This window comes from Lactuca serriola, chromosome 4, assembly GCF_051521515.1.
Source record: "Lactuca serriola cultivar US96UC23 chromosome 4, Lser_US96UC23_V15, whole genome shotgun sequence".
Taxonomy (NCBI): Eukaryota; Viridiplantae; Streptophyta; class Magnoliopsida; order Asterales; family Asteraceae; genus Lactuca; species Lactuca serriola.
The window spans coordinates 297282655-297294724 of NC_136411.1; the positions used below are offsets into that span (position 1 = coordinate 297282655).

The 12070-nt window shown below is 29.7% G+C and overlaps 1 protein-coding gene across 1 annotated transcript; it reads right to left on the minus strand.

Moving 5' to 3' along the window:
- Positions 1 to 9624: 9624 nt before the first annotated feature.
- On the minus strand, positions 9625 to 11097 carry LOC145097179 (dof zinc finger protein DOF5.7-like). Its single transcript, XM_079034701.1, has one exon. It carries the CDS (start codon positions 10876 to 10878, stop codon positions 9865 to 9867), a length of 1014 nt encoding a protein of 337 aa, XP_078890827.1. The 5' UTR covers positions 10879 to 11097; the 3' UTR covers positions 9625 to 9864.
- Between the last annotated feature and the right edge of the window lie 973 nt (positions 11098 to 12070).

Sequence of the window (12070 nt, forward strand, 5' to 3'; positions counted from 1 at the left end):
TAACACAATACAATATAAACACACATCTAGATAATTTATCAAGAAAAAGAAGTATGATTACTTACTTTGTCAATTACTAAAGACTAACTATGATTCTAGCCGAAGCGCTTTAGTGCTTTCCAACTCATTAGTTGTCCACATCTATTGTGAAAATATAACAGTTAAAAATAATGATCATGGTCTTACCTATTGGTAATACTTTTAAGGGATAATGACTTGAAAAGGTAACGAACTTTCGATTTTGTTCATATTTAGTCACTAAACTTTTTTTCGTTATCTATTTGCCATTAAACTATTGAAACTGTTCACATTTAAGGGTAAAATGTGAACAGTTTCAATAGTTTAATGGCAAATAGATAACGAAAAAAAGTTTAGTGACTAAATATGAACAAAATCAAAAGTTCGTTTCCCTCTAAAAAGTTCAATGACTAAATGTGAACAAACTTCCTCTTGTATTATGTTTTAGCAAATTATTTATTTTTATTAAATTGTAGCAACATTTGTTGATGAAGAAATCTATGAAATAAAAAAACAAAACAAAACCCTGAAAATATATTTAAAAAATAAAAACCAAAACCGAAATAAAAAACCAATGGTTTGACAATTTCCAAAATAAAAAATCAAAATTTCCAATCCGATTTTGGTTTTACAAAAAAATGAACCATTCTCACTGATGTGAATTATGACCATTGGTTTGGCATCCTAAATTTGTGACATCCCATGAATATGTAGTTACAACATTGTCTGAACTCGTAATTCATAGTAAAGGGTTAGAGTATCATCGCATGAATACGTAGTTACAACATCGCCTGAAATCGTAATTCATCGCCTACAGGTTATGGGCCTGCTTGTGTTTCCACTGGGTTGTCTAGAATAGTCCGTGGTCGCCATCTATACTCTGGTAGATGACTAGATCGCCACATTGCTAGTTAAAGTTATGGTATCTCCTTTCATCCTACATCACGTATTCATCCTCATCTATTTACCTAATTATCATCACCTTTCTATCATCACCTATCTCTCATCATTTTATTTCATCACATTGCTGGTTAAGGTTATGCTTCCTAACTTCGAGCCCCAAGGTTTACTCTACTAAAGCTTCATATTCTCGGCTCTCTGGACCTAGAAGGGTCCAGATCTATCACACCAAAAAGCTCAAGATAGCTCTTCCTCTCACTTTACACACTCAAGCTCGCTAGGGTTCTCACTTATGGGAAAGGTAGTCGCAGTTGAAGGCCATAAGTTCCTTTAAATATGGCTCAGGCCCAAAGATTTAGGGTTTCTGCCAACAGGGCGGACTCGTCGAGCCGCCTCACCGACTCGTCGAGTTCATTCATTAATCCGAGTCATCAGTCGCGACCTTACTCGACGAGTTGAGGCGTCAACTCGTCGAGTCTCTCTTCTTAACTCAAAAGAAAAATACTTAAATTATGATACCTGGAAATCCGGATGTTACATTTTGTTTTTTTTATTTCATAGATTTCTTCATCAACAAATGTTGCTACAATTAAACAAAAATAAATAATTTTGCTAAAACATAATACAATAAGAAGCTTGTTCACATTTAGTCATTGAACTTTTTAGAGGGAAACGAACTTTCGATTTTGTTCATATTTAGTCACTAAACTTTTTTTCGTTATCTATTTGCCACTGAACTATTGAAACTGTTCACATTTTACCCTTATGACCGGTAACAATAATATGGTCGTTTTAGGTTGTCCTTAAGACCCTGTTAAGCAATTAAGAGGCAAAATAATTTAGAAGAAACTAGTTTATTAATATTTCATCTAATGATAAATTAACTTGAAGCTTATTTGTAATTAAACAATTGGACCGGAGGCTAACTAATTAAAAGGTTTAATTAATAGAAAAAAATTCAATGGTTAATTCAACAAAAAAAGTTAGTTTTGATATTAATCAATCTCTAAATATTATTAAAATAGAAACATTATGACATCATCTTAAACAATTTGGACCCTTGATTAGATTTCAATACCATGTTTTCTACTCTTAGATCGAATTGCTGACATCATGTTCCCCAAATGGAATGTATTTAATTCCAATAAAAACTTTTCAATTGTCAAACAAAATTAACTTACATCCGTTGAAATAGAATGTATTTAATTCCAATAAAATATTCCCATATTTTAAATCTTGAATTTCCGGTCATAAAGGTTTTAATATGGTCAACTTTGAAAACATATTACTAACAAACCATTTTAATTAAGGAATCAATATAAAATATTAATATAAATAAGTTTATATTAGTAAACCATTAATATAGAATTCATTTTTATTAGGAAATCATTAATACCAAAAAATCAGATTCAAATTATCATATACATATACGATTCACTATTGAATTCGCAGCTCACACTTATTTTCAATCGTTGTTTTTCTTCAAATATTCTTCTACAATATCATTCTTATTGTTTATAACTTCCATTATCATTCTCTACTTCAAACCTTCATTGTTGTGTAGTAGAAGCTTAGTACCTTCTTTCGCTATTTATATTTTTTTAGATTATTTTTTTGCTCATATATCAAATATATGTATTCATGTATTTAGACTTTCTTTGTAACAAATTACATGTAATCGGTTAATTATTTTTTTGAAACTTTTCAAATAAATAGGAAAAGATATTGCATACCTTTAATAAAACGGAAATTAACTATCTTTGGAATTGACACAAATTAGGAAAATATTATTTTTTGTACATTAGAGATGATTATGATTTTTTTTAATTATTATGTCATAAGAATCCGGTTAATTTTGGTATGATTTTAAAATATTTTGGTATAATCCTATTACACTTTTAGGTTTATTTAATATATATAATCTATTTATACATCTTTTGTAATTAAGTATGGAAACAATTTTGTTGACAACTATAATAGCTTTCATACATATTTATAGATCATACATCTTTACAGATAAATACATTGTATATGTATCTTTTATTTTATATAAAAGTTCTTTCTAATCCTAACTATTTTCTCTTTCATTTTACACCCATGTCACAAAATAATCGTGACGTGATCATCTTTGATAAGGTTGCTGACATCGATGCATCCAAGGAAACCTGTAACATTCGTATTCAAGTACTCTTGCTTTGGAAGCAGACTTAAAAAACAACTCAAACATGTTTAGCAGCTTGGGCATGATTTTAATTATCAAGTAGGTACAAATTATTCTTTTTATTATTATGTTGCTTTTAATTTATAAAATTTTAAACTTAACCAATTTTTTTCACTTACATGACACTAAAATACAAGCAACAATAAAAAATCTCATTAGTTCGTTTGAAGCCCTCTTTGTTGAAGAATCTGTCAGGGAAATTAGTAGTCTTGGTATGGCCAGAAATGAAGAAGATTACATTTTGGTTAATCATAAGCATACGAGTAATTTCTACAAAACAATCAAAGTTTGTATGATGAATCCTTATAACTTTGTGACTTTTTCAGGAATTTGATAGCCAGGAATGTCGACACTTGTGTTGCATTTGGTAAGATTTTATTTTAACACTCTACATTATCTATATGTAAATATTTATTGTATTACACATCTATAATACAAAAACCGTTTTTTTTAGTTCCAGATTTTCTTGGTCAAGTTGTGTCGACTAATCCCATGAAAGTGATTATTGAAAATTCAAGGGAGAAACCGTTGATGAACCTGGCTGATCAGGATCTAAGTTGAGTATGTGTTTAATTATTTTCTAAAGTATTTATTTATATGATACCATAAAACATGTCGTTTGCATGACAATGACATGTTCATCTACACTTCAATATACATGTTTATTTTGGCATTACTTAAAACATTTCGAATCCACTAATTATAGAATTCACCTTTTGTCATACAAGAAATAATTCGTTGATCATTATCAGAGAGTCCACTTATGATCTTCTCAATAATAAATTGGTCAAATGTGGTTAGAGCTCTTTCACACATTTTTTTTATCACATGTCTTCACACTTTTAAGTTTAAAATTTTCATTCAAATTCCATTTTTTAGTTACATACATTCATTGAAATTGTTTTTTTGCTTAACATACCAACATACTTTAGTTTATCTTTATATAGTAACAATAAAATAAATAAATTTACACAATGATATACATATTTCGAATTTTGTCATAGTATTATACTTCACAAAATACAATTCTCCCCAAAATAATTTGCATCAGTAATTTCATCCATAATTTCACCTAATTTAAATTTATATAAATTTTTTTAATGATCCCGATTTTTTCCCTCCAAAAGAATTTCAAGCATTTATGTCTTAGATAATGTTGCCCCATTATAATTATTATTTTCCAAAACATATCCGCTTAATGAGGAATTATTTTAGTGAATCAAGTAAATGTTAACTCAAACAAGATATATATATATATATATATATATATATATATATATATATATATATATAAATATTCCATAATTATTACATGAGTTTATTAAAAAATATATATCAAGATGTAAACATTAAACATTTTTAAAATGAAATTTCAGAATACATACAAAAGAAGATGTTGTATAATGAAATATAAAACTGAACAAACTGAAAAAAACTATTAAGACAGTCAATATTGAAAATAGTATAGTTATGAAAAATTATAAAGTAGGATAAAAATTATAAGATATTAGGAGATCTGTAAGTACAATTAGTAAAAAGCATTATAATTATTGAAAAAAAAGATTGTTAAGATTAGTAAAAATGCAATATATAAACGAAGTTATCACAATAGTAATGAAATGTCATTATTTGATATTTCGTATAATTGAAAGATATACCAAATTACATTGATTATATACTAAAATTATTCAAAATATCATCAAGACTAATGCAAAGTTTTTATATTTATAATCAATTAACAATAAACCAATCATGATTTAGAAAAGAATTCTCATTAATGATATACTAAAGTTAAATTTATCTAACATTTAACATTCCATAAATTATACTCTATGTCTTTATTTGAATAAATGAAATAATTGTCAATATTTAATGTAATGAAAAAATGATATATTAGTTGTCAATATAGACTTCAATTAAGTAATCTTATTATGAAAGAACGTATAATTAGAAAACTTATGCTTATATAATAATATCATAACCATATGTGACGAAGAAATCATTCAACTAATAAAACAAAAAATATTGTATATAAATAGTTACTTTAATGATTATAGATATTAATCGATTTCAACATATCTTCCACACATTTCAATAATACGAATAACCATAAATTTTTTTTATAATTATTGTGCTGTAGACATTTATATGTTTTTATGCATTTCCCACGTTTAAGCGGGTTACAATCTAGTTAGGAACCTATAAAGAAACACTTATTAGCCTATAAATACGGGGCTATCGATTAAATCCCAATGCTTAGCTTAAAACACTTATGTCGCCGCTGTGGGTTCGTCGTTAATACCTCATTTGTCGCTGCTAATGCTTACTGTCACCATTAATACCATGTCGCCACTAATATTTTCTATCGCCGCTAATTGTAGTTTCTTTCTTTTTTTAGTTTTTTTAAACATTCTTTCCATATACAAAACAAACCTTATAAAATTATAAAAACTGTTATAAAAATATAAAAACATATAACCAAAAACACATCCATACATACACAATACACATACAAAAACAAATATATACATATACAAAAACACATATACATACATGATACACATACTAATACACAAATACATACATAATACACATATATATATGTATATATACACACATATATGTATATATATCCATACTAATACACAAATACATACATAATACACATATAAATACACATACATATACAAAAGACACATTCTACATATAAATTTTAAAATAAACATATATAGAACATGTATTGGTGTGTAATGCGGTAGAGGAGCATGTTGGTGACAAAGAGAAACGAGTTCACAAAAGAGGGAAGAAGGAGCTGAAGGGGTTTATATCTGCGGCGACATATAGAGTATTAGCGGCGACACCTTTGGGGGGAATTTTGATGGTCAAATTTTTTGAGTATTATCGGCGACATCTTTGGGGGGAAACTTTGGCGATCAAAATTTTCGAGTTTTCGATTTTCAGTCGTTGGATTAGGGACAAAATCAACGGCTAAGGTTTCACCTCATATTTCGACGTGGATCGTGGTCGACAGACATTAACGCGAAAGTTATGTGTCGCCTCTAAAAGTGGTTGTCGCCGCTAATGCCAATTATTCTTGTAGTGATCACATAACACTTGAAAAATTACTTGATTCAAAAAAATCACATAACCACATATACCATTTATGTTATATTTATACAGAGGCATTGACATTCATTTTCACAACAGATTTGGCAAATATTAAGTTTTTTTTTCTTTTTTTTTCTTAAATTGAATGGGTAATGGTGTATGGAATGTAGGCCTTTTAAAGTATTCAATTAAGATCCTATAAAGCTAAAAAGAGATAACAATTTCACAACCTTTGAAAGCTTTATACCATCCTAATTCATTGATTCTACTTGTCTTGCTTTTCGTACTCCTTTCAAAGCCTCACTTTTTTCGGACAATAATATATATCACACCACTTATTGTCTTGCTTCTTTTTACATGTTTATATATTTGTTGTTTGACCAACGGTAAATACAAAAAATCCATAAGACATGACATCCAATGAATTTAAAAGCTATTTTCATAAAGTTTTGGAATGAGAATTTTGTCTTGCATTCACTAACATTTCAGATTATTGATTAAAGATATGCTCAAAGATCGAATTTTAACTATAGTGAGAGCATTTTAACAATTTAAATAAACTTATGTTCATTTCATGAAAAAAGAAATTATTATGTCATTATTGAAGCATAGTATGGGGTTGGGGTGCAAGAGGGCAGGTCTAGTGGTAGAAAAGGAAAGAAGATGCCTGGATATTGTTATGTTTCATAAAACAATTAATTCAAAAGGCTGATCAACACAGTTTCCAGATTCAGACTGATGCAAACTACCCTCAACATAAAAACAAATTCAAAGATCTGCAGCCCCCACATGTTTCATTCTTTAATTTATTCAACAAACACAATATTTTATTCATGTATTCTAGTTGCAAACTAAGTACCATATGATGGTTAAATTTCCTAAAAAAATTTAATATAATTGAATATCATTTATCATAATTAACAAGGAAAATCTACTGAAAAGCTATAAATTTTTTAGAAAAGTTTCAAAAAAATCGTAAATTTTTTTTTTTAACAAAAAAAGTCTTATTATATTAAGAAAATTATATCATTTGCTGTTCAATTATAAAAAAAAAAATTTCGTTAATTTAGACAAAATATTAAATAATCTATATTTTTCTATTAAAAACTTTTGGACCTTTATTAAAATATTTCCTAAAATAATAAGATTTTGGGATAATGACTTGAAAGGGTAACGAACTTTCGACTTTTTTCACATTTAGTCACTAAACTTTTTTTCGTTATCTATTTGTCATTGAACTATTGAAATTGTTCACATTTTACCCTTATGACTGGCTGTTACCGGTCATAAGGGTAAAACGTGAACAGTTTTAATAGTTTAGTGGCAAATAGATAACGAAAAAAGTTTAGTGACTAAATATGAACAAAATCGAAAGTTCGTTTCCCTCTAAAAAGTTCAATGACTAAATGTGAACAAACTTCCTCTTGTATTATGTTTTAGCAAATTATTTATTTTTGTTAAATTGTAGCAACATTTGTTGATGAAGAAATCTATGAAACAAAAAAAAACCTTGAAAATATATTTAAAAAAAAAACAAAAAACCGAAACCGAAATAAAAAACCAATGGTTTGACATTTTCCAAAATAAAAAATCAAAATTTCCAATCTGATTTTGGTTTTACAAAAAAAATGAACCATTCTCACTGATGTGAATTACGACCATTGGTTTGGCATGCATAATTTGTGAGATCACATGAATATGTAGTTACAACATCGTCTGAACTCGTAATTCATAGTAAGGGGTTAGAGTATCATCGCATGAATATGTAGTTACAACATCGCATGAACTCGTAATTCATCACCTACAGGTTATGGGCCTGCTGGTGTTTCCACTAGGTTGTCTAGAATAGTCCGTGGTCGCCATCTATACTCTGGTAGATGACTATATCGCCACATTGCCGGTTAAGGTTATGGTATCTCCTTTCATCCTACATCACCTATTCATCATCATCTATTTACCTAATTGTCATCACCTTTCTATCATCACCTATCTCTCATCATTTTATTTCATCACACACCAACTATTTCATCTACCCATGTTTCATCCGCAACATATTTGTAGATATAAAATAAATATACCGTTTAAATCTTTTAAAACATGTATAAAATCGTTCATCCAACATAGACAACAAATATTCAAATAATATGCACACATAGCACGTAATTTATATAAAATACTTCATATCTATGTGTAAGATGAAAGTAACTATATATACCATAAAAATACCATAAATGCTTCTTAACTTCAAACCCCAAGGTTTACTCTACTAAAGCTTCATATTCTCGGCTCTCTAGACCTAGAATGGTCCAAATTCCTAACTTCAAACCCCAAAGTTTACTCTACTAAAGCTTCATATTCTCGGCTCTCTGGACCTAGAAGGGTCCAGATCTATAACACAAACTTGCAAGAGGGGTTTGAGGCATTCAAAACCCCAAAGATGAAGTGATTCAAGCCCTAACCCCAAAATGGAATCTACACAATAGGGAAGGAAAGGGGTTCATTTTTGTACCTCAGAATGAAGCTCCTTGCTTGAATAACTCAGAACAATAACCTTCCTTGGTCCCTCTTGTTGGAACTCTTCTCCTTTCTTGCAAAATCACACCAAAAAGCTCAAGATAGCTTTTCCTCTCACTCTACACACACAAGCTTGCTGGGGCTCTCACTTATGGGAAAGGTAGTCGCAATTGAAGGCGATAAGTGCCATTAAATATGGATCGAGCCCAAAGATTTAGGGTTTCTGTCAACAGTGCGGACTCGTCGAGTCGCCTCATCGACTCGTCGAGTCCATTCATTAACCCAAGTCACCAGTCGCGACCTTACTCGACGAGTTGAGGCGTCAACTCGTCGAGTCTCTCTTCTTAACTCAAAAGAAAAATACTTAAATTATGATACCTGTAAATCCGGATGTTACCTTTTGTTTTTTTATTTCATAGATTTCTTAATCAACAAATGTTGCTACAATTAAATAAAAATAAATAATTTGCTAAAACATAATACAATAGGAAGTTTGTTCACATTTAGCCATTGAACTTTTTAGAGGGAAACGAACTTTCGATTTTGTTCACATTTAGTCATTAAACTTTTTTTCGTTATGTATTTGCCACTAAACTATTGAAACCGTTCACATTTTATCCTTATGACCGGCTGTTACCGGTCATAAGGGTAAAATGTGAACGGTTTCAATAGTTCAATGGCAAATAGATAACGAAAAAAAGTTTAGTGACTAAATGTGAAAAAAGTCTAAAATTCGTTACCCTTTCAAGTTATTATCCCTAAGATTTTTCTAAATTAACCCCAACAACATCAGTCCCACTATAATTAGTTTACCATGAAATTCATTTGGAAGCTCAATCATTAAAGTAAGTATATATGAACAATTACCAATGCAATTTTATATTATAACATAAAACCCATACTTAAGAACATAAGATAAGATGAAAAGACATGAAAAACATGAACTAATATATATCTTCATGATGCTTTTTGTTAAATCGCTACATATAAAAGTAGAAAAAAGAAAATTAAAATACAATAACAAGGTAGAAAAACAAAAACCGTTGTAAATAATTCTGATAAGTTTCTGACTTTCCATCGATTGGTGCGATCCTTAGAAGAAACTACGGAAGAGCACTGTACTGATTGAATTGGTTCCAAACTTGAATTCCATTGTTCCAGTTGTTAATACTTCCACTTTGATAATTTCCGGCAGCGTTCGTATCCGCTGGAGCCATTGATGTCGGTTGATCCACATTAATCGGTACATAACTGTTGTCAAAGAACCACTCGGTCTCCAACCCAACACTTCCGCCACCACCATCTTTTCTTAAATCACTAGCCATGGAGGTCTGTGAAGGTTTTGGAATCTCCAAGTTGTGAAACAAAATGGGTTGAAGTTTCTGAGCTTGAGACTCGATAACAATTTGATTCTGCTGTTGTTGCTGATCACTTTGTCCTCCACCACCACCACCACCACCACCTCCGCCGGTACTGAACAATGCAGCCAATCTCTGTTGCTGTAGCTTCCAATGTAAATCTTGGTTTATAGAACTTAAAGATTCTATAGAGGTAGCAAGATTATTCGTAGCACCAATGTCTTGAAAACTTGTCAACCCTCCATGCAACTGATGATTGTGATGATCTTGTTTCATTAAAGGAAAATTAAAACCCAATGAATCAAGATTCAAGTACGCAGGTGGATTGTTTGATGAAGAAGGGAACTGGTTTAGCCCACCAAGCTGAAAGTCCATCGCTGGTGGTGAAAGACCACTGAACAAACTCAGACCTCCGATATCTAAAGACGAGTCTTTCGAGGAAGAATCACCATTCAAAAACCTCAAAGAAGCCGATCTCGTCTTCTTATTCTTCCTGCAACCGCCGCCAATTGGAACGTTTCGTAAAGCGCCACCTTTTGTCCAGTACCTTCGACATGTCTTACAAAAGTGTCGTGGCTGGGTGAGACTGTAATTGTTGTAATAGCAGAATTTTGTGTTGGGTGAATCACATCTAGGGCACTTGACTGTTTGTTCCGGTGGCTTCATAGTAGATGTTTTCCGGCTACAACCATCACCACCAGAGCTTTGAGATTCATCTTTCTTATGCTGTTTTGATGGTGTGGTATTCTCTTGAGACATGATGGAAATGGATTAAATTTAGAAGGAAGAAACCCTAATTGGAATTTATGTAAGGGAAAGAGAGAGAATGAGTTATCCTATGGGAGAGGGAAGATAGAGCGAATTGAATGGTTTCATGTATTCGCTTGAAATTAAGATGGTAGTGGGCGATGTTGATGGGTTCTTGTGAACTTCATCAATTAAGGAGAAGAAGGCTTCTATTTTCAGAAAGAATTATAGGCTGTCTTTGAAGGGTTACATCTCATATGTCACATTATATATATTATATATATAGCTACAGATACGAGAGAAAAAAACAAATGTTAATTTTTATTTTATCTTACTATAGTATAAATATTATTGAAAATTGACAATAATTAATTTAAAATATATAAATATGTAGCAGATTAGAGTGTGTTTCCATTTTTGAAAATATATAGCCTATATTAAAAAGTAAAAAAATAATAACAAAAATATTGTACGCTTAAAATTTTAATCAAAAATATTATTTTGTTGAATAAATTAAAATATAAAATTTCACAATTTTGGCATTAAAAAACTGCTTAACAGAAAATTGAACTTATATAGTTATATAAAAAGATTTCTATTTCCACTTGGTGTCCTTCCTCTTTAAGGTTGAGGTTTTAAGTTTTGTAGTGAATATAAATGAAATTAAGGAGTAATTTATTATAATAAATTATAACTGTTGTTCAAAAAAATATTTATAATCATTTATATTTATATTTAATATTTTAAAAGATAAAAATACTTGTATTTTGTAATGATTGATTGTCTTAATTTATTTCTTTTGTATAATTACACAACTATATTTATATATTTTATCAAAATTTGATAAATTTTACTTATAAGAGATTGTGAAAGTATATATTATCTATTTTCAAATAAAATAAATAGTAATAAAGCACGGTATTTTGTTAAACTCTATTCTTTTATATTATTATAAATCTTTGTTTAAGGTTTTGTTTTCATATATAATAATAAATTATGTTTAATGAGTTTGCATTTGGAAAACGCGAACATTTATCACAATATACTGGATTTTAGCTGAAGAAAGGCTTTTATACTGTCATGGTTCTAAAAACAAATGTTTTCTTTTTGGAATTTTCCCAAGTGTTATCATTGAGTCGATAAAAAATGTGAAAGAATAATGATTGCAAATAATATTATTTTAGTTAATGAAGTGACATATGTC

Excerpts from the sequence above, each read along its gene's own strand:
- LOC145097179 (XM_079034701.1), bottom strand. The coding sequence starts at position 10,878 with ATGTCTCAAGAGAATACCACACCATCAAAACAGCATAAGAAAGATGAA.